The following is a 23,931-nucleotide window of genomic DNA, read 5'->3' as shown; positions in this document are numbered from 1 at the left end:
CAAATAGCAAGTAAAAATTAAGAGACAGAAAAGAAATAAAAAATAAAAAATACAAAATCATAACAATCATTAGAAATTGTTTACATGTCCAAAAGGAGTAGGAAGAAGTTAAAAACTTATCTAATCCTACCCCTTATTCTTTACATCTTATTTCAAACAGTAATTGCGCACACCGCAACAATACATCATCGTACTCACACATACAACCCTCATCACCCTCACAATGGAATCAAAAGAACATTTCTCTAAAAGGAGTATTTGGTCCCACTAAAGAGTAAAATTTACACTTGCAAGAAAGTAGATTTTACTCACACCATTTTTTAGGGGTGTTAAAAAAAAATCGATTCGGCAATATATCGCGATTTTACATCTTGCAATTCTTGAATCGATTCAATAGGCGGCCAAATCGATTTTTAAACATCCATTTTTGATAGAAAAATATTCACCAAAACGTCTTATGATTCACACCTTAAGCATGAAATAATGTTACATTAATGGAACATTAAGCCTTAATATTTTATTTCAATGCTGTTCAAACATGAAACAGATTATAACCTGTATAAGACTGAAGTTTCAGATAAATAATACATTTTCATTCAGATCTTACACTGTACAAGTTTACTGATTAGTATATTCTAAATTTGAATTTAAAAAAATCGCAACAATCGACTTATAAATTCGTATCGGGATTAATCGGTATGGAATCGAATCGTGACCTATGAATCGTGATACGAATCGAATCGTCAGGTACTAGGCAATTCATACCCCTACTATTTTTACTGTATATGAGGAAAATTTGCCGCACTCAGAAATTCTAAGTACATTTTGCAAGGAGATATTTTGACTAAAATGTATTCATTTATTTACATATTTTTAAAAAGGTCACTGCAGGGTTGAGGAAGAAACTCACCACTTCAGTTTGGGAGACAGCCAATCTACTCCCTGAGTCATGCCACTCCTACTGTGTGTTAGCATATCACTCGTTAGCTGGAATCTTCGTACCTCTTAAGAGTCATTTTTGGTCTCCTTTTGGATACGAGCAAACAGTATGAGTGGCATAGCTCAGGTGCTAGAGTGGCAGTCTCCCAAGTTGAAGGTCGCGAGTTCGTGCCTCAACCCTCGTGTAACTTTTTAAAAATAAACTAGTAAATTGTACTAAATGTACAAAACAATTCATTCTAGAAATTATTTAGAAAAAATTAGGTTTTTGTCATGGGATAGGCCAATTCTCTTATACACTGTAAAAATACTTTGAGTAAAATTTACTCTGAATATTTTACTCTCTTGCAAGTGTAAATTTTACTCTGTTTAGAATGTGACCAAATAGACTCTGTTTAGAGTAACATTTACTCTACAGAATTTACTGTTTATAATATTCAGTGTTTTAAGTGGAAAAATAAGTGCCGGTACTACCCCTTTTTTTTTTTCTTACCGAAAACACTATTTTAGCACTCGGCAAAATACCTGCTAAGAGAAAATTTATATTCACATTCTTACTGATGACATTTGCGTTTAGATCCTCTCCCACACGTATTTTATACTTATTGGAACAACCATACGCCACACACTGAGGTATTTTCGCTGTAGAGAAAGAAAATAAAGTGAAAATTATGCAGCGGATATCCAGGTTAGCATGGTAGCGTTTTTCATTTCATTTTCTTAACTCACGAGCTACGGTTGTAAAGGCGTTCGGGTTTGGCTAGCATCGGGCTAGCATTGACAGCGAGCTACTTGAATGACGTAAGCGCGCTTATCTCGCAAAGCAGTGAAAGCACAGATTTATAGTACTGGAGTAAGCGTGTGCGTGATGATGTGATGAGCGCAGAACTTCCATACTATATTTAAGTCAATGGATAGAGCGGCCCTCGCCAGAACAGCTTTTGGGGGTCAAAACATGCATTGCGAGTTTGTTTGTTTTCTTCCTTTTTAATTATTATTTTTATTATTATTTTAAACTTCCTTACGCTAAATGTTTTAAAGTTTGATTAATAATGTCTTAATATTGTCTTTGTATGTTCTTTTTAGTAAATTTTGTAAAACCTATTTTTATTTACTCTTCTTCCTCTGAATGTTAACTACTTTGTTTGTTGATGTTTATGTGTTGCCTTTCCTTGTGTAAAGCACATTGAGTTGCCTTGTGTATGAAATGTGCTATACAAATAAACTTGCCTTGCCTTGTTAAGGTGTACCGGAACGCTGATAGTACATACTTTGCACATTGAGAAGTACATGAACGCTCACGGAAGATTTTTTTAGAAGTGCCGGAGCTCCGTACCGGTGCGTTCCGGTAATATTAAATGAACTCAATGTTGCATTTGATTTCCTATGATGCATATCAACAAAGGTCTTAAAGTAAAGTAGCCCAACACTTTTTGTGAAATCATGTTTTAGTCCATTAACTACAGCAAGAAATCACCTACGCTTTACACCGCTGCCAAGTGTAGCGTAATCTTAGATTGATTTCCTGCCTTCCGGGCAGCCACCTGTTTCTGCTCATTTTTAGTCGATTTGGAAATCAACTTGCAGAGACTTAAACCATCTTGAGCTGAGTAATCCATCACGGCCAGCATTTAGTTACACTTTGTCTTTAGATGCGGTCGCATGCAGGGACTTTTTCAAGTTGATATTCCCGATGTGGCGACATTCAGATTAATGAGTTGGACGGCGTAAAGACTTTACACCCCGAAACCATGGAAATAAACACATCATGTTGAATTGTTGGTTTAGAACTCAAGAGCTTCTCAGATGAATCTAATTACTAAACATGTATTCATTTATTTTTCAAAAGAACGCTTCAAAAGTCGCTTCAAGGGCATCTGGCAAACCTTCACCTTCACACATGGCAACAGAAAGCTTCGACACCTTGTTATGAACTTGAATAAATCTGTCTGCTTCTGGTAATTTCTTCCTGTTCAGTATGAACTCATTGAGGGTTTGAAGAGGTTAAAAAAAAAAATGAAAAAAAGTAAAAAAAGTAGCTGGCTTACCTCCGCAGTGCGCCAGGCCATAGAGGACGTAGCCCTTGTGACAAAGGCACTGGAAGCTTCCCGCAGAGTTGACACAAAAATGGTCGCAGGCGCGGTCAAAGGAGCACTCGTCAATGTCTGCACAAAACGGAGAAAGACAAGTTAGAAATGTTGCCATCACTCATAAACCGCAAAGAGCAGAACCCGGTCCACTTTCCTCTCTCCGTATTGTTTATCATGCATTTCAATGGAGCACATCAAAAAATAACAACCGCCACCTTTGGTTCCAAATGTCTGTTGCCGTGATTGCCCTCCTGCAGTCGCTCCGTTTTCCATTTTGATGTGGCGGAATGGAATTTTCAAAGTATACTTTTGGAAATGGCGAGTGGGAGCAGCAGGAGTCAGCTGATAATAGGTGCCCAAGTGCATTTTCTTTCTTCCCTCTGAGAGCCTGTCAATCCTTTTTTTTCCCCCCCATCGAAAATATACAATAAAGGCCTACAGATTGCTCTGCACCCTCATATGTCAACCTGTAATGTCAGAGTGACAGTTGCTAAAAAAAAAAAAAAAAAAAAAATCAAATGTGTCACTTTCTGAAAGCTGTGCAAAAGCAATGCTCCTGTAAAATGTTTGCAACCTTTATAAGCCAGTCACTTTGGGCTCAAGGATCATCATCTTGTACAAGAAAATCAATGAAAAGGGTTAAATATGAACCATGGCGGCACCAAGCAACGTTCATGAAATGTTCACTGTTGTCATCTGAGCATGCCGCTATGGACTTTGCTTTCCCAAACGGTTCCCAATAAGTTTGAGGAAAAGAATCATTTGTCTTGGAATCCTGAAAAACGGGGTTCGAGGTGGTTTAACCAAAGCAAAGGATGTTTGCGTTAGAGAACTGGTGTCCAAACTATGGCATAGGGCTCATTTGAAATCCACCATCCGTTTTTCAGTGGCCCGTGGCATATACTACAAATTACATTTGATCAAAAAATTAGTGGCCAGTGGTACATGGGGACTACCATTACTACTACTTTAAAAAAAAAAAAAAAAAAAAAAAAAAAAAAAAAAAAAAAAAAAAAAAAAAAAAAAAAAAAAAAAAAAAAAGAGTGTTTTAGTGTAGAACTATTTCATATTTTGCTGTTATATAATCGCCGAAATCTCATAAATCACACTTTGACCAATTTCATATAAATACCTATATTTTTGGTCATTCCACACACGTGGGTGCCATTTTTATGAATTACAGTATTTACAATTGTTGCAAATGGCATGCTCTCTTTGATGATGCAATGTTCATGACTGAACAAACAAGCTGTTTTTGTCGTCTCATAAAAAGTGACCATTTTGGAGTACAAGTTTTTGGTCCAACGCCAGCGATGCACAAATCTTCAAATGAACTATTTACAATTATAAGAACATTTTTCATAACACTGTGCACTCTAAAAAGAGAATTGTTGAACCAATTTAAGATTATAAATTGAATTGTTGACCAACTTAAAACAATCGTTTCAATTGGCAACATAAAATTGAATTAAGCTAATCCAAAGTGATATATCAAATGTAAATTAATTATGAATTCATTTATATTAATATATTCACTTTGGATTAACTTAATTCAAGTGCATATATTAAGTTTAATGAACTCATAATTAATTCAACTTCTTTGTAGTCTTAAATTGGTTAATTCTCTTTTTAGAGTGTGGTGAATACATTTAACTCATTTGCTCCCAATAACGTGTAAATACGTTGTTTTTATGTAAGTGTCCCAAAGACGTATTTATACGTTTTTATGCTAGATCATACAGAAGGCTTTGATGCAGCCTCTCAGCTGCAAAGAACGGTTGCATAAATGGTAGTTATTATACAAACGGCCAGCAGGTGGCAGCAGAACAAAGGAGATCAACCAGGGCCATCTAGAAAAAAAGCTAAATTACTTTGAATTTTAAATAGATTTGTGAAAACTGATGAAACTTAGCTCTCTTCTAATGCTAATTGCTGCAGAACGGAAACAGATAGAAATACTTTTTTTTTTTTTCCTGATGAAAGAAGAGACTTTAATCTTTCTTTTGGTAGGTTCCATGCTTTTATAGCAATTGAACACAATATTCTGTGGGCCTTGCAAAATCAGTCAAAATCCAGTAAAACGGCCGGGAGCGAACGGAATTGCTTCTGTGAAAATGGCTGGGAGTGAATGAGTTAATTAACTTTGAGGGCAAAAATGGTTGTCTCCACTTTCTGCTCTCCAGATTGTTAACACATTAATGCCTCCTCAGTAACAGCTTACTTCAGATCACTCGTCTATTTAGTTATTAATGCAGAGATGGAAATTCAGTTTGATAATATTGTAGCGGGATGTCGGGCCATGGACACCCCAAAATAATGACGTTTTTCCAAATAAGTGCAATATATGGACACCCTTTCTGTAGCGTTCGATACCTTGGCACAACTGTCTGTAAAGTGTTGCACAACAATTTTTGCACAGTAAGAAGACCGGTAAAGAAGTGTGACCTGTCGCGAACCAAGGTCAAAAACTTTTACTTCCACTCACACAATGCTAACTGCGCAGTCTGAGCCATGATGGGATTTAAAGAGTGCTGACTAAATCAAGTGTTGCAATAGGGGATGTCGATGCACAACTTATCATTATGTGATCTTTGCTGCTGAATATATTTTCTAAGACCTCTGGGACTCCCGCAACCCTTATTTATCAGTCAGCTCAGATGAAGTATGCAACGTCACTAAGGTGGAAACATTACGTGAGCACTATGATTCCTTTTGGTGTAGCCAAAATCATAAGATGGGATCGCATCAATAAATCAAACTGTAAGCCATAATTTCACCCATAAGTTTAAAAAAAAAAAAAAAAAAAAAAAAAAAAAAGGTGTGAGGTAATGTCCCTTTAGGTCAGTGGTGTCCAAACTACGGCCCGGGGGCCATTTGCAGCCCGCCGTCCATTTTTTAGTGGCCCACGACATATGCTAAAAATGGCATTTGACTCAGTTCAAATAAAATAAAAACAAAAATGTTTGGAGATGGTCAAAGTAAGAAGGGAGGTTCTATTAAAGGTTATTTTAGTTAACTAAAACTAACAAAATAACTAAAACTAAAATTCAAAAAACTATTTCGACTAACGAAATAAATTAAAAACAAAAACGAAAACTGAAATTACATTTTATGTTTACAAAACTAACCAAAACTATAATTATAGCAAAAATGTCCTTCGTTTTAGTCTTTGGTGTGATTTTTAGTAGATTTATTCCGATATCAACCGGAATAATGACGTTTGAAAGTATGTCACACAGGAGTGACGTCATCCTGCAACAGCCAATAGAAAAGCACCTTCAGATGACATCACTCCCATGGTGTTTTTTAAATACTGCGCACAAGTCATACACATTTAAAAAAAACACACAAAAAAAAACTAATAATACTGAAACTAACTAAAACTAAACTAAAACTAAGCATTTATTAAAGGACTAAAACTAATAAAAACAGAACCTCCCTGAAAACTAATAAATACTAACTAAAATGAAAAATTTCCAAACTATAATAACCCTACTGCCATATTACAAATCAATTGGTTTATATACAGAAGCATTTTTCTAAATATGCAAAAACACAAATAAATTATTTGTACAATTTTTAGGACTAAACACAATTTCTCTTCATAACATTATGTGGCCCTTGCGTCCTTCTGATTTTCTGTATGTGGCCCTCAAATGAAAACGTTTGGACACCCTTGTTTTAGGTAAAAGATGTGAAGAAGGTGTCCCGGACTGCCCTCCCATGGATCAGAAGGGAGAAGCAGACGAAACGAAACAGAGGAGGACGTTGAGTTTGGTGGAATGCTGGCAGCGCTTCAGCAGACATGCCCCATCCTGATATATGGGCCACGGTCCACTGACAGCTAGGAAGCACCGTGACTGTTTAAACCGAGATAACTTTAGAATTCCGCTTACACATCTCAACACCCCGCAGAGACACCAAACTGCTCTTTAAGTGTATTTGATGCCACGGAGGCCTCAGCATCGACTTACTGCAGGGGCAGGTCACACTCGGGGTGTAAAGGTGGGCTGAGGAAGCAATATTACTCAGCTTTTGCACACTTGGCTGCTGCAGAACTTGGTTAGGCAGCTCCACGCTCATCACAACTCTGCAGAACACGTTTGGTAAAGCTACTTTTAAACGTGCAATATATATTTTTTTAGGGATGTTCGATACCACTTTTTTTCAGACCGATACCAACTGCCGATACCAGTTGTACATTTTGACAAATAAAAAAAATCACTAAAAGATATTTTTAAACAAATATATTTCCCTTAATTTTGACCAAAAACAAACAAAACAAAAAAAAACAGCACAGTCACTCTTCAATAGTCTTAACGCTCAAAATAAAACACAAAAATGCTCTTTTAGTTTAAGATTCACAATTTTGAAGTATTTCCAAACCGGTGAAGTTTTGGTGAAAAACTGCTGCAAGCTAGCGCCAGTTACAGGCAAGGAGGACTCACTTAACGTCTTCCCCCTCTGCATCTCGAGTACTTGAAAAAAGGCTGGTATCGGCCCGATACCGATACCTGGTATCGGTACTCGCCCATCCCTAATATTTTTATATGAATACAGGATAACAAAAAGGCAAGTTAATGACATTTGTGATAAATCCCAAAGATTACAGTGGATAAGAGAATCAATTTCGACTTGAGAGTTGTTGTTTTCACCTGGAGCTAATTGAATGTGTGAAATAAATGAGATGAGTTCGACAGAGAATGATGAGACGTTACTAAAGACAAAACAAGGACAACATTGTTACCAAGCGCACCCAAAGACTCGTTCCATACAACTTTGTTGTATTTGTGCTCTGCACGTTTTCCCACTTACCTATGTGAGGCTTTCAAATAACAAGCCTTGTTCCAAAAATAGATATGAAGTGACAAGAAAGTGTCTGAAGCACACGGAGAGACGCGCCGTTTTCTTTTCACACACATGATGTTTATCTGTTTGTGCTGGAAAGCAAACGCAAGACACTGATGCGAACCAGGCGGCAGAGTGATCGGCCACATGAGGAAAAAGCTGAAGATTAAAAAGAATGGCATGTCTCGTGTTTTTCGACTCGGCATGAGGCAGAACTCATCTCAGTATTTTCAGCCTGCTTGACGTCTTCGACCAGATGTTCTTGAGGTGGCTTGATTTACCCAACAATGAGAGGTTTTAGGGTCGGAACCGTAATTTCCAACACCTGTGTGCCGCCACAGCAGACGTTGCTTTTGTTTGTGGTCTGAGCTCCATAAATGCGCAAGTATATAGTTTGCTTTAAAATATAAATAAAGAATGCAAGTTGGTTTTGTGATTGTTGATTTGTTGCTGCATTTGTGAAGTCAGTGTAAATAAGGCTTCAAAAATGGTCATAATGCAAATCATTTGATTTGTATTCAGTGCGCTCATATTCAAATGATTTTACAATCAATTACAATTAATGTATAACATTGGTGTCATCTGGTGGAAACTTGTTTACTTCATTGTGTTTTTTTCGTCCGTTTGTTGGCGATCATTTAATACACCTTGCGCACCATCAAAACTGAAAGTATGCTACTACTCCTCTCCCGAATTAACTACGAAGAGTGAACTCTGCCACTACTATTGCACAAAATGGTGAGTTGAGTGATTTAAATCTAATGATGGGATAATGAAGCTTCGAGAACCACTTGAAATTTTTTACTCCTCTCAATGGTGCTCTTGTTAACTCATTCACTCCCAGCCATTTTCACAGAAGCAATCCCGTTCGATCCCGGCTGTTTTACTGGATTTTGACTGATTTTGAAAGGCCCACAGAATATTGTGTTCTTTTGCTATAAAAGCATGGAATCTATCAAAAGAAAGATTAAAGTCTCTTCTTTCATCAGAAAAAAGTATGTTTCTATCTGTTTCCGTTTTGCAGCAATTAGCATTAGAAGAGAGCTAAGTTCCATCAGTTTTCACAAATCTATTTAAAATTGTAAGTAATTGAGCTTTTTTTTTTCTAGATGGCCCTGGTTGATCTCCTTTGCTCTGCTGCCACCTACTGGCCGTTTGTGTAATAACTACCATTTCTGCAACCGTTCTTTGCAGTTGAGAGGCTGCATCAAAGCCTTCTGTATGCTCTAGCATAAAAAAAATAAATAAAATAAAAAAATAAATTAAAAAAAGTATAAATACGTCTTTGGGACACTTAGAACATTAAAAAAATTTATTTATACGTTATTGAGAGCAAATGAGTTAAAGATAAATGCTAGTGCATTGGAATTCGATTCCATTTTCACAGCATCTTTAATCCAAAAGCACCATCTAGAGGAGTAAAATACTATTGCAAGTGGTTCATGAAGCTTCATTTTCCTATAAGTACAAAACATTTGTGTAAAGTACGGGTCGCGTATTTGTTTGCCAATGTGCGATGTCACATCGGTTTGTGCTAGTGTGTTATTTAAGCTAGCATGCTAGCTAATACTATTAATGAGTACCATGTGAAGGTTATTTGTTTGTTTGTTTGTTTGTTTAACTGAATTACTCAATAAATTTGTGTTTGTAACATGGGTTTATGATAATGTACTGCAAATACGTCAGTTATTTGCAAATGTTGGCTCTTCGCATCAGTTTTCGGCCAATACCCTCTAAACACACGCACACACAGACTTCACTATACTGTATGTCTTGTTATCATGGCATACGTCAAAATTTTAACAAGCACTGCACACCAGTGCCATTACCATTAACAATAAATCAGGATATGACACAACCTGTATTAACATCATCAGTTCTTATTTGAAGATACAGATACAGTAAATATTGTTGCTTTGAAATATTCCTACCTTGACATGTTCTCTCGTTGGTCAGCAGCTTGTAGCCTTTTTTGCAGCTGCACTCAAAGCTGCCCACTGTGTTCCGACACACATGGTCACAACCCCCGTTGTTAAGACGGCACTCGTCGATGTCTGCGAGAGGGGAACCAGGCAAGGGGAGACGTCACACACACACACACACAAATATGACAAAAGCCTAACTTGCAATTTGAAATTTTTGTAGTGTGTGCGATACATTAACAAATGAGACATTATCTTCTAGTGTCCTTATGAATCAATGATTACCGTATTTTCCGCACTATAAGGCGCACCGCATTATAAGGCGCACCTTCAATGAATGACATATTTTAAAACTTTTTCCATATATAAGGCGCTACAGTAGAGGCTGGGGTTACGTTATGCATCCATTAGATAGTGCTGCGCTAAAGGGAATGTCAACGAAACAGTCAGATAGGTCAGTCAAACTTTATTAATAGATTACAAACCAGCTTTCTGACAACTCCATTCACTCCCAAAATGAATAAACAGCTGTTTTATTATTTTCTCTGAGGTAAAGTATTAGTATTAGCTAGCGATCCAAGATGGCGGGATCTTCTGCCGATCGTGCAGGGTCACCAATAGGGTATTGACAGCGAGACCTGCTGCGGCTCAATATTAATCCATATATAAGGCGCACTGGATTATAAGGCGCATGGTCAGCTTTTAGGTGCGCCTTTTAGTGCGGAAAATACGGTCCCTATGAATAAATGTTGTGACTTTAAGTGGCAAAAATCCCCACACACGTTTTGGAATAAGTATCTGCGATTTTGCAATTGCAAATGTTGACGACAAAGACTTAGAATAAGGAAGTGCATTCACTGTAAAAAAAAAATAAAAATATATTTTGACTTTTGTTTGATTCAACAACAATAAAAAGTTGTATTGAAATTAGGGCATGGCGATCCATGAATTTTATCCAATAACTATCCCTGCTGACATGGCTGCAAAGGATCATCGTAGCTGACAAAAGCACAAGTCAGTGATGCCAACTTAATTGTGTAGTTTCTGTAAACTTTCTGACCTCTTTTTTTTCTTTTAATTGGCACGCAACTTTTTCCATTCACTTTCATATTGTTTTCCGTTTGACAAAAAAAAAAGGAGCCCTTCAATTATTCAATTCATTCAATTATGTTAAAGACATTGTGCCCGATTACACTTTCTAAGAGCAGAGATTTCTTGGAAAGTTTTGAGCCGCAAAAATGTGCTTCCAAACCCCAAATATTTTGCCAAGGTTGCCTTGCTTCACCTGCACAAGTCTACATAAGAAAAAAAAAAAAAACATGAAAAGTACTGGTAGATAACATAACGTTGCAACTGAAAATGTTCATTCATTCAGGATTATGTTTAACGTACTGTACATGTTTTAAAAAAAGGGACAATTTACCAAGAGGAAGCTTTTTTTTCTTTTCTTTTTTTAATTACTCGTAATACATTTAAAAAAAAAACAGTTTGAAAGAGTGTTTGTTATGAGGAGAAACAGAGCAAATCCCAGAAGGGGAAAAAACAACAACAAAAGAAAAGCAAAACTTGTTTTTAATAATGTCATTTTCATTTGCTATAAGCGAAAGGCAAAAACAATTATAATTGATATTTTTTTTTTTGTGATGATAGATTTGTTTTAAGGCCATATCAAACAGACCAAATTGAAAATACAATTAATGTATTCATATCATACTTTCCATACTTCATCTGATCTTTTTCAGCAGAATGTAGCGCAACCAGCATGAATCAGGCTTTAATGATTCAGACAGGCCTCCAAATCCTCATTAGCCATCTTCTTCTGATTAGTGAGCACTTTATTTCTTCAGCCAATACCAATCAATATATCATGCGCCCATCACCGCCTGGATGGTGTTTTTGCCTTGGCACCGATTCAGGTCCATCTTGACTAATCGTTCCAAACGTCTTTTCATCTTCTGGTAAAATAAATGTATCCAAAATGGAACAAAAGAATCCCGTCCTTGTCCCATTCTCTTTTCCCCCTTCAGAAGTGGCCGACCCGCAACGAGCCGCAGTCATCCTGCGCCAGTGCAGCCTGCGTTTATTTTCCTGCTCTTTCCTCTCAAACCAAACTAACACCAGAAGATGAACTTTTATTAGAGATGTTAGTGTGCTATTGCAAGCTCTAGGAAGCAAAATGATTTTTTTGGACACTGTGTCTTCTCACTGTCTTTCAGTCTTTGTTTCCTCAGTATCATGATATAATGCTTATTTTATTCTATCACAGTGAATACAAATAAGGCTGTCAGGTTGCTTGAGTTGAGGGGGGTTTTGACTTGGAAAGCTGGTATCAGGACAAAAACTGATGAAAGTGAAAGGCAAAGTGCATCTTGAGACTGTTCAAACAGCCATAGTTTAAAAGCGACAAGCATATTGGTTAGATGAGCTGTGCTTGTGAATGTTCGCATTCATCCAGGTCATCTCATTCTCAGTTTGTGTGTTTGTGTGGCCCACTGATTCTAGGAGCTATGTTGTCTGGGGCTTTATGCCCCTGGCAGGGTCAGCCATGGCAAGCAGGTCCTAGGTGAGGGACCAGACTAAGCACGGCTGACATGACTCCTTATGATGAATACAATTATTGGAAAAATGTTTCCATTGCCTGCGATTGGCTGGCAACCAGTCCAGGGTGTCCCCCGCCTACTGCCCAGAGCCAGCTGAGATAGGCGCCAGCACCCCCCGCGACCCTTGTGAGTAATAAGCGGTCAAGAAAATGGATGGATGGATGGATTGGTCGGATGGATGGATGGATGGGTCGGATGGATGGATGGATTGGTCGGATGGATGGATGGATTGGTCAGTTGGATGGATGGATGGATGGATGGATTGGTCGGATGGATGGATGGATTGGTCGGATGGATGGATGGATTGGTCGGATGGATGGATGGATGGATGGATGGATTGGTCGGATGGATGGATGGATGGATGGATGGATGGATTGGTCGGATGGATGGATGGGTCGGATGGATGGATGGATGGGTCGGATGGATGGATGGATTGGTCGGATGGATGGATGGATGTTTCCCTTGCCCAGATGCGGGTCACCGGGGCACCCCTCTGGAACCAGGTGGGGCTCATTGGCGAGCGCCTGGTGGCCGGTCCTGCACCCATAGGGATCGGCCGGGCATAGCCCAACGAGGCAACGTGGGTCCCCCTTCCCGTGGGCTCACCACCGGTGGGAGGGGCCAAAGGGATCGGGTGCAGAGTGGGCTGGGCGGCAGCTAAGGGCGGTGACCTTGGCGGACCGATCCCCAGCTACAGAAGCTGACTCATAAGGGTAAACATATGTGCACTTGGCACCAGGACACCCTAGGCCGCTTTGTAGTCGTGTCATCGGATTTGCGGCCACATGTTTTGGACACTCGGGTGAAGAGAGGGGTGGAGTTGTCAACCGATCACCACCTGGTGGTGTGTTGGCTCCGATGGTGGGGGAGGATGCCGGTTCAACCTGGCAGACCCAAAAGTATTGTGAGAATTTGCTGAGAACGGATGGCGGAATGCCCTGTCAGAAAGGGTTTCAACGCCCACCTCCGGCAGAACTTCTCTCTTGTACCGGGAGAGGCGGGAGAGACTGAGTCTGAGTGGGCCATGTTCCGCGCCTCCATTTTTGAGGCTGTCAATCGGAGCTGTGACCATAAGATGGTCGCTGCCTGTCACGGCGGCAATCTTCGAACCCGCTTAAGGGATGTCGTCAACCTGAAGGAGTCCTATCGGGCCTTTTTGGCCTGTGGGACTCCGGAGGCAGTTGACAGGTACTGGCTGGCAAAGTGGAACACGGCTTCTGCGGTGGCTGAGGCAAAAACTCGGACATGGTAAGAGTTTGGTGAGGCCATGGATGTCATGACTGTGTTTTGTTTGTGGCTAGTGTCTGATTTGAACTGATGCAATGTCATGACAGTCGTAGTTTAAATAGTTGTCCTTTCCCCACTAACTCCGATCCTAAACCAAGCCTTGCTGCATGAACTGATGAAGGCTTCTCGGATGAGAGGCGAAACATCTTCTAAGACAACCAGAACAGTCCACTTGCGATCGATTCAATGCCTTGAGAGTCAGATGAATTTGTAACACAGACACCGATGGCATCGATGGCAAAGTTCTTCGAACCGTGTAATTAGGGATCATGTTCTGTGCAGAGCGTACAGTCATGCTGGAGAACAAAAGTGCTGTCCTCAAGCAACAGCATTGGAAGCATGTAATTGGCCAAACTGTCTTGAAATGTATGCTTGAAGCATTAAGATGGAGGAGACATTCATTCAATAATGACAAACTGTCACTTTATGAAACCATAAACAGTTGCTGCACTTGTAATGATTTGACCTGGAGATTGGACCGTGGCTTTCTTATTACCAATACAGTGGAACCTCTACTTACGAACGTCTCTTCATACGATATTTTCGAGTTACGAAACGCCTCAACGGGAAAATATTGCCTCTTGTTACGAAAGAAATTTCTAGATACGAAAGGTAAAAATACATTACTGAACCCAGCATACTTTCGGCTATGGCTATTTTCTACCATGGGTACCTATGAGCGTAAATACTAGATCGGTGTTTCTGCATCGTTCTGGCATCCCATTGGCTAAGAGGAACCTCTACCATAGGTATCTATGAGCGTATACTAGATCGGTGTCTATACAGCGTCCTCATCAGTCATCCCGCGGCCCATGAGGTGTTCCGATAGTTTTTCGTAAATGTATGAACTAACGGCCAACGAATTTGTGCAAAAATTCAAACAATTGGTGATTGATGAAGGCACAGTAAGTTTTTAATTGCGACGAGATGGGCCTTTTTAAAAAAAAAAAAGAAAAAAAAAAAGATGCCTCGCCATACCGGAAGTTTCCATGAAGTTTCAGAATTAGTTTAAAAGAATCGCCCAGAAAAAGTGTTCACCAGTCGGGTGTTTGCTCACTAAGTTGATGTTTGCCTTGGACATTTCCGAAGGAAAAAACAAAAAAGCCAACATCCATGGATCAGTTCTTTACAAAAAAACAGGCAAAAAAAAAAAAAAAAAAACCACTTCTGAGAGAGAACATGAACCAAAGAGGGCAAAAAAACGATGAGGACAGCAGTTAAAAAGGTAAATGACCATCATTTTTATTCTTTATTCTTTGTTTTTTACATTATGCACAGCTCTCATTTATTGTGCAAATAATCTAATTGTAACATGTATTTGTTACATGTTTTGATGCATTTTTATGCTTTATAAAACATTTATGTCTGAATTTTGGGAGGCTTGGAACGGATTAGGGCCTTTACATGGAAAATGCGTCTCTACTTAAAAAAATTTCTACTTAAGAACTTTCTTCCAGAACCAATTAATTTCGTAAGTAGAGGTACCACTGTATAATGATTGGTGTGTCCTTGCTGTATTCATTACTGTGATGGACTCAATATGAAGTGATTTTGGTGAAATTCATGTTCAAAAATCCATGCCACTAAACGAATCGCAGCGTAAAACATAGTGTGAGGCTGCAGATTGAAAATGTGCGACAGGTCACCTTTGCAGGTCTTGCGGTCCGGCTGCAGGGTGAAGCCGACAGGACAGCTGCAGCGAACTCCGGTCACTGAATCGTGACACGTGCTATCACAGCCACCATTGTTCACGGCGCAGGTCTCTGCAGGGAAACAGACAGCGGCGATCAAAATCAAGGATGCTGCTCTGACCTACATATGTCTCCTGGTCCCCTATTCGATTCAAATAGCTTTTGTGTCAGGGAAAAAAAAGAACAAGAGAAGCACTAGAGAGGTTTTAGTTGTACACAGAAAAATAAAAGAAACAAGCGGACAGAAGAGTATCACAGTGAAGCGATAATGGTTAATAGTAACAATAATAATGGTTACCAATAAAGTCATGCTCTGAGATCAGTGCCGTTACAATTAGTTGCAAACACAGCCCAATTGGGTTTCACAGGCTTTCTGAGTTGGCTACTGTTTGGTCTCTGATTGCATTTTCTGTGATTGCAACAAAACCTTCCAGGCGCTTGGGGGACAAAATAGCAATTTCAGCTACCTGGCTGCTGCATGGCTAGGCTGATTAGAAAAAAAATGGAGGTACTCGGTCAAGACGGGATGGCGGGGTTTCATGCGACAGGGACGGACGGAGACGAATTTCACGGTAATTTTAAGCAACAGCAGCGAAGCATTATGCCCTCAAAGAGGCCTGAATGTGGGCAAAAAAAAGATTTTGGCTGCTTTTTACAAAGCCTTCCAAGTTCAAGAAAACTAATTCATAACAATCACTTTAATTTGATGTCGTCATCCAATCAGTTCTTCACTGTAGGGTGTCATCTGGCAGTGACTCTAAACCAGCGCTTCCCAATTTTGTTCTGAAAATACTTGACGCTCCCCAAGCGAGCTAATACACATACATTTTCTGACAATGACAGCGCCACCTACAGTCGTGGATGTGTAGCAGAGTAAATATTAGTTTGAAGATATTTTGCTATTTTCATTTTATGGACATTCTCAAATCTCATATTTTCTGTTTAAAACAATTTAAGAGTTATTTCTATATAGCATTAATTCATATAGACTATTTCATAAATAATATTGTTAGTTCCAATTGTAGCAAGGGGGACATTCATTAATGAGGCACAACAACCAAAAAAAGCATTGTGTATTTTCTTTAAAATTTTGTACCTTATTTCTTTAAGGTATATTCATTTATGGTGCACACTGAATTTTTTTTTTTTTTTTTAAAAGGAAAGGAAAAACAGAGACTGCTTCAATACGGGAGAGACCTCGCCGTTGCCTCCGAGTGTGACTGCTTTTCTTTTGCTACATCACAGAATAAAAAAAAAAAAAACAAGCGTCTGTCCTGACTCCCTGAGTGTTCGCCTCCTTGAGTGCTACATCCATCTTACGTCTGCTACACATGAGCAATTGCACTTCATTCCAGTAACACCCCCCCCCCCCCAAAAAAAAAAAAGTTCACTGGGGTAACAGGTGCTCCATCTGGCCTCTGCCCATCACGGCCCAGCTTCAGAAAACAGGTGAGCCGTGATTGGTCATTCTTTCAGCCCCGAACAACTGTGATCTTATTTGCAAGTGGCAAAATGGCCACCCCGTAATGGAAAAAAATGGGTGGATTTGCTGCTTAACTCAATTTCCACAAACACTATATTAATCAAAACATCGTGTTTAGACTAGTGGTGCATACAATAGATTTTGTAAAGAAAATATTGAGGTAGACTTTCCCTTTAACAACCACCAAATAAAAAAAATTCACTGCCTCCTTGCAGCCACTCCAAAACTATCCTGAGCACAAACAAAAAAAAAAGCTCAATTGCACAGCAGAAGCGATGCGTCCAAGCAAAACAGGTGCTTGGCGTCATTCTATGTTTAATAGTGGTCTCATAGACAACAAATCAAAACAGTGCATGTTCTTGCTGAAGGCTGTGCATGACACGTCAATATATCAGGTACATGATGCATAAAATAAACACCTGATGAACTCCATCATAACGTTATGAAAATGTGGGTTGACCGGGATTGCTCAATAAGTAAATCTTTGTAAAGATAACATCAAGAGAAACAATACTGTGTAATCATGCATTTTCTTTCCTTGGCTGCTTTGAGTTGAGTTTGTGAGCAGTTAAGGCCTTTTAGAAAGTGAATCCTTTTTGTAATCTGTTGACAATATTTGGTCGAATGTCGTAGCTGTTTTTTCTTGTTTGCCGGAGAACGACGGACAGCTCGAGATGATAGCGCGCAACCTGATAGCAGTGGTTAGAGTGGGCCTTCCGAGTTGATTCCGCTGCCCCCAACCCCAGACCAGAGTTCACTGCTGCGGTTTTACATAATTGCAAAGTGCGAGCAGAGGCAGTTGGCAGACAAGACGATAAGACGGTGTCGGGACATGCCTGGAAAACGCTTAGGCAGACATCTCCACCAACTGTAATGATCATGTGCGAAGAGAGCAAAGAAGTACTTCTGACATTCTGGTTTAGTGAAGATGGGCGAAAGGCGCCCGCTCTGGAATGTGTTGGGATTTGTGAGTTTTGGATGCACACCAGCCGCATCACCAGGTTGGGACCTGCAATTAACAACGGGCAGATATTTCCCAATATGACGTTTGAGCTGTTTGAGCCACATACAAACTTTTTTTTTTACAAAGGCAAAAAGGACAAGGCAGATTCAAACATTAATGCTGCATTTGAGGATGGTCGGAAGTCGGAAATATTCGACTTCAAAACAGGAAGTGCGTCCGGGAACGCCCCCTTCAACTCGGAAATTCCACTCACGAAGCCAGAAAAAACCAAGGAGCCCAACTTCACCAGCGGACTACAATGTGACGTCACTCTGAATGCCACAACACAATTTACTTGAGTATAAAACTAGATAGCTTTCTTCATTCATAAATATTCACCATAACGTCATGTAACGCAACGTACGTGACAGTATTGCCGCTATATCCCTGCATGAAATTATACGGTAAACTACTGAACTGTATGGAATGCTTATGAAATAAGATGAAAACAATAAATGAAGCAAAATTGCAAAAAGGTAAGTTTCCTGGAGGTCAAATTGAGTTTTGAGGTACAAAATAAAAAACAATTTATCACTATCCGCTAGGGTTTGTTAAAAAAAATCGATTCGGCAATATATCACGATATTGCATCGTGCAATTCTTGAATCGATTCAATAGGTGGCTGAATCGATTTTTAAACTTCCATTTTTAATGGAAAAATATTCAACAAAATGTCTTACTTCGGATTAGGGTTCACACCGTAAGCATGGAAAAATGTTATATTAATGAACATTAAGCCTTAATATTTTATTTCAATGCTGTTCTAACATGAAACAGATTAATATCTGTATAAGACTGAAGTTTCAGATAAATAAATAATGCATTTTCATCCAAATCTTATACTGTACAAGTTTACTGATTAGTATTTTCTAAATTTGAATTTAAAAAATTGCAACAATCGACTTATAAATTCGTATCGGGATTAATCGGTATCGAATCGAATCGTGACCTGTGAATCGTGATACGAATCGAATCGTCAGGTACTCGGCAATTCACACCCCTACTATCCGCCATTTTGGTTGTTTACTTTCACCTCGAAAGCTTTGAGGTCAGAACTGGGAAGTTTCAACGCGGATATTTCCGACTTCCGACCATCCTCGAATGCAGCATTCGCTAGCCAGGAAGCACAGTGCTTATCCGAAAAATACTAACTCTAAGCTGTCACTGATTCTGTACCCGACCTTGATGTAGGTATCGTAGCGTGGGTTCAGTCCCCACTCAGTGATGGTGGGATGTGAGTGCGAATAGTTGTTGTGCGCCCTGCAACTGACTGGCGACCAGTTCAAGGCATAGTCCACTTTTCGCCCCAAGTCAGCTAGAGTAGGCTGCAGCCCTCTGCAACCCTGAACAGGATAAGCAATGCTGGCCGGATGAATACATCTTTGAGTTTTAGTTACAAACCACACAATCAGAAATCAAGCTATGCCCGAGAGTCGTCTAATCTGCCCCTGAGATGCAACAGAAAAAGCAAACGCTAATTCCTGTGTGCTACATCTACGCAGGAAATTAATGTGATAAAGCAGGATACTAAATCAGCCTATCCCTCCTAATGTTTCTACTTCCGTGGACAGAAATAGCCGAAACTAGGACACGATATCCAGAAATAAACCAGACTGTTCAATTGTGAAAACTCATTGTTCATGTGCATCCAGTGGTAACAACTTAAACAAGCTGTTGTCTCCCATTCCTACATTGAGCAGTCTGCCTGCTCCTTTGAGAGCCTCCTCCCTCCGCCTCTTATGTGATATATTTAAAACATGATTTTCTTTGATCTGGCAAGACTGAACCCAATTTGAGTTTCATGAGGTCTCCCGTGTTTGCTGTATTTGTTGACTTAAAACATGTCCTGCTAATTGGATTGAATTGCCCGTTTTACACTGTAAATATTTTCCTCTGCCTTTTCACCCTTGTTTGCATCACATTTCAAATGGTGCTGCAACTGCTGCTATAACTTTATTTATCGTTGTAGGCCACAGGCTTGGTGAATTCGTGGGTTTCGACTTTCAATGTAGAGATACTACACACCCCAATTCTATTAGAAATGTGCAAAAGAAATTATTATTTTTTTTATTATTATTTGCTCATTTTGAATTTGATGCAACTCAATAATAATAATAATTAGGGGTGTGAATTGCCTAGTACCTGACGATTCGATTCGTATCACGATTCACAGGTCACGATTCGATACCGATTAATCCCGATATGAATTTATAAGTCGATTGTTGCGATTTTTTTTCATTCAAATTTAGAAAATACTAATCAGTAAGCTTGTAGAGTGTAAGATTTATATGAAAATGTATTATTTATTTATCTGAAATTTCAGTCTTATAGAGGTTGTAATCTGTTTCATGTTTGAACAGCATTAAAATAAAATATTAAGGCTTAATGTTCCATTCATATAACATTCTTCCATGCTCAAGGTGTGAATCCTAACCCGAAGTCAGACGTTTTGTTGAATATTTTTCCATTAAAAATGGAAGTTTAAAAATCGATTCACACACACACAAAAAAAAAAAAAGGCAATGATGATAAGACGTTGAATCCGTTGAATCCGAATACCGAATGAACAATTCTGAGCTCTTAAAAAAAAAAAAAAAAAAAAAAAAAAAAAAAAAAAAAAAAAAAACGATTTTTTTTTTTATTGAATCGATTCGAGAATCGCGCGATGTAGTATCGCGATATATCGCCGAATCGATTTTTTTTAACACCCCTAATAATAATAATAATAATAATAATAATAATAATAATAATAATAATAAAACTGGGCCATGTTTACCACATTTGACATTCATCACATTTCTTCTTAACAACACTCAAAAAAGCGTTTGGGGAATTGAGGACACTAATTGTTCAAGCTTCTAAGGTGGAATTATTTGAACTTGAGTCCGGGGACTCCATTGTCATATATTGTGCTTATTAATTATTTTTCAATGGAAGACAGGTCTGGACTGCTGGCAAGCCTGTCTAGTACTTGCAACCTTCTAATACGAAGCCACGCAGTTCTAACACATGTAGAATGTGACTTTGCATTGTCTTGCTGAAATAAATATGGACGTCCCTGGGAAAGTCGTTGCTTGGACAACATACGGTGCCTTGAAAAAGTATTCATACCCCTTGAACTTAACCACATTTCTCCACCTCACTACTTCAATGTTGTTGTTGTTTTTTTTTAATTAAGATTTTATATGATCAATCAACACAAATTAGCACAGAACTGTGAAGAGGAACGAAATTAATATATAATGTAACTTCCAAAATTTTAGGCTGATAAAAATATGAAAATAATAATGTATCAGATATATATGGCGCTTTGTGTGCACTTGTATTTCTTTCTTTTTTTTAAATTACATCTTTTTTTTAATTACAGTTATAATTCTTTAATATAAAATATATAAGTTTCCTCCTGTAAACATCATTAAGCATATAATTTCTACACACATTTAAGGCAAGCTGTAAAATGTCTGTCACTACTAGAGTGTTATAGAGAAGCAGCGGAGAAGCAGAGAGGAAGTCGAAAATAAGCGATCCGCAGAACCAAACAGTTAACGCTGCAGGATTGCTTTTTGGCTTTAAAAAAAAAAAAAAAAAGCATCCGCATCGGCTCATCAAAGTGTGACGGCGGCGATCGAGTTGCTGCACGTCAAGGAATGACGCTTTGTTCGTCGAGCAAAAGCAATGAGCAAGCGAAAAGAAAAAAAAAAGTAGTGTTAAAGTCCAAGTTATACAAAAAACTCATTTTCTACGTTTTTTTTTTTTTTTTTTTTTTTTTTAACCTGACAAGCCATCTTGATAATTGTGATTCACTCAAGGAAGTTCTTTACATTATCAATCTGGGAGTTAACTCGGCAGATGTGTTCGGGACAGGAGGGACTTGCTGTACAATACTACGAGCTGATTGGACAATGAGGCATTTTTGCACATTTGTTTTGACCAATTAATGTAACGGATGAAAATGTCATCTTCCGTTTTGTCTTCGGGGGTGGGGGGATGATGCACAAACGAACATCTTTACCAGATAAAAATGCATAAAGCTCCTTCTCGCTGTTCAAATTCATCAAGGAAATGGTGAGTAATTCTGCCAGAACAGAATTAATTGCAGCGTCCAATCGCCTGTAAGGTTTGTTTGTTTGTTTGTTTCCACCCCGCCATCGCCGCTTATTGGTTTCATCCCACCCTAAACAACACCTGATTGGTCCGACCTAAAAATGGTCGGCTTCAAACGTATCAGTGGGAGCGGTACAAGATGTACAAATACCGCGAGAATTCTACTTGCTGGGAAGGTTATGTTTTTTTGGGTTTTTTCCCTCAGGAACTGGAATTTCAACATAATTTAGCTATATTCTAACGCTTATAACTAAAGAACGGGAAAAGATAGAAATACACTTCTTTTTTTCTGATGAAAGAAGAGGGTTTAATCACTCTTTTGGTATGTTCCAATAGAACACAATATTTTGTGGGGCTTGCAAGATCAATCAAAATCCAGTAAAACGGCAGGTATTGAAGGGGACTGCTAGGATGAAATTAGTTAATCTGTTGATGGCATTTTTGACTACGATGAAATCCCAGCATTCCATGCAATTATATGTTGAAAATAATTTGTTATAAAATATTTTGTATTCAGTTTTCTCACAAAGTGATGGAACTCGCACTATCCTTGCTTGTGAAAAAATGAGCCTGTGAGGTATTGTATGTCCTTGTATGCACAATCAATACACTCACCTCTTTCCAATTAACCTGGTCACCTGCAGAAACATGTTTTGACCATTCTCAATTTATCCAGTCTCGTGTTGCCCCACCCCCAGCTGTTTTGGAACGGCTGGGGGAGGAATTGTATTAAAATGAGAGAATATTACTATTATACTATTTACATTTTACACAATTTCATTGGAATTGGGGTTTGTAGAATGAATATGCATTGCAAACATGACAGATACACAGTTTCACAAACACATTTAGAAAGAGCCACAGAAAGTTGTCTGCAGAAGGATCAGCACATTGTGCCCGTCACATCTAATCAGGCTCAGTCAGATCAATATTAAGAAGAGTAAACTACCAGATCCACTGCAAGCCTAATGAGGATAAGCGCTTGGGTTTTTTTCCCCAGCTCTGATACAACTGATACTATGGTAGCGTTGGCGCTGATCTCTCCAGGGAATGTCATTGACAGTGACATGCCCATATCTACCATCATTATCTACTTTAAGGAGATAAATATCCCAACTTTATCTAGCAATATGTAGCTGCTATTAAAAGATAAATGATCAAAATGGATTAGTGATATTGGATGTCTATCAAGCTACAACTCCAGCTCAGTGTAAGAAATGATCTCAGACTCAAACTTATACGGCTGTAAAATGAACTACAACAATTTCAACCTATATCAAGCACAAAAGACTGGATCTCATGTTTTTCTTTTTCTTTTTTTTTCTTTTTTTTTAGCATTTTTGAAAATAGCAATGCCATTTTTAAAAAATACATATGGAGTAGTCTAAAAAAATAACATGCAATTAACTCATTTGCTCCCAATAACGTGTAAATACGTTTTTTTTTAATGTTCTAAGTGTCCCAAAACGTATTTATGCATTGTTTTTTTGTTGTTGTTTTTTTTATGCTAGAGCATACAAAAGGCTTGGATGCAGCCTCTCAACTGCAAAGAACAGTTGCAGAAATGGTAGTTATTACACAAACGGCCAGCAGGTGGCAGCAGAGCAAAGGAGATCAACCAGGGCCATGTAGAAAAAAAAGCTCAATTACTTACAATTTTGAATAGATTTGTGAAAACTGATGAAACTTAGCTCTCTTCTAATGCTAATTTCTGCAAAATGGAAAGAGATAGAAACACTTTTTTTTCCTGATGAAAGAAGAGACTTTAATCTTTCTTTTGATAGGTTCCATGCTTTTATAGCAATAGAACACAATATTCTGTGGGCCTTGCAAAATCAGTCAAAATCCAGTAAAACAGCCGGGAGCGAACGGGACTGCTTCTGTGAAAATGGCTGGGAGCGAATGAGTTAAATGTTATTCTCTTGGAACATAAGAAAATATAGTGTAGTGTACAACACTTTACA

General features: G+C 38.6%; 1 protein-coding gene across 3 annotated transcripts in view; it reads right to left on the bottom strand.

Moving 5' to 3' along the window:
* The window catches only part of LOC144013573 (signal peptide, CUB and EGF-like domain-containing protein 3), a 118,389-nt gene that overhangs the window by 14,652 nt on the left and 79,806 nt on the right, over positions 1 to 23,931 (bottom strand). For all 3 annotated transcript variants that reach the window (XM_077512629.1, XM_077512628.1, XM_077512630.1), the window contains 3 exons: positions 15,333 to 15,449; positions 9,809 to 9,931; positions 2,988 to 3,104 (listed from right to left, as the gene is read on the bottom strand). In XM_077512629.1, the coding sequence (XP_077368755.1) occupies positions 2,988 to 3,104; positions 9,809 to 9,931; positions 15,333 to 15,449 (357 nt within the window). The remainder of the gene's footprint in view (positions 1 to 2,987; positions 3,105 to 9,808; positions 9,932 to 15,332; positions 15,450 to 23,931) is intronic.

This window comes from Festucalex cinctus, chromosome 2, assembly GCF_051991245.1.
Source record: "Festucalex cinctus isolate MCC-2025b chromosome 2, RoL_Fcin_1.0, whole genome shotgun sequence".
NCBI lineage: Eukaryota > Metazoa > Chordata > Actinopteri > Syngnathiformes > Syngnathidae > Festucalex > Festucalex cinctus.
This window is presented reverse-complemented; position numbering and strand designations above follow the sequence as displayed.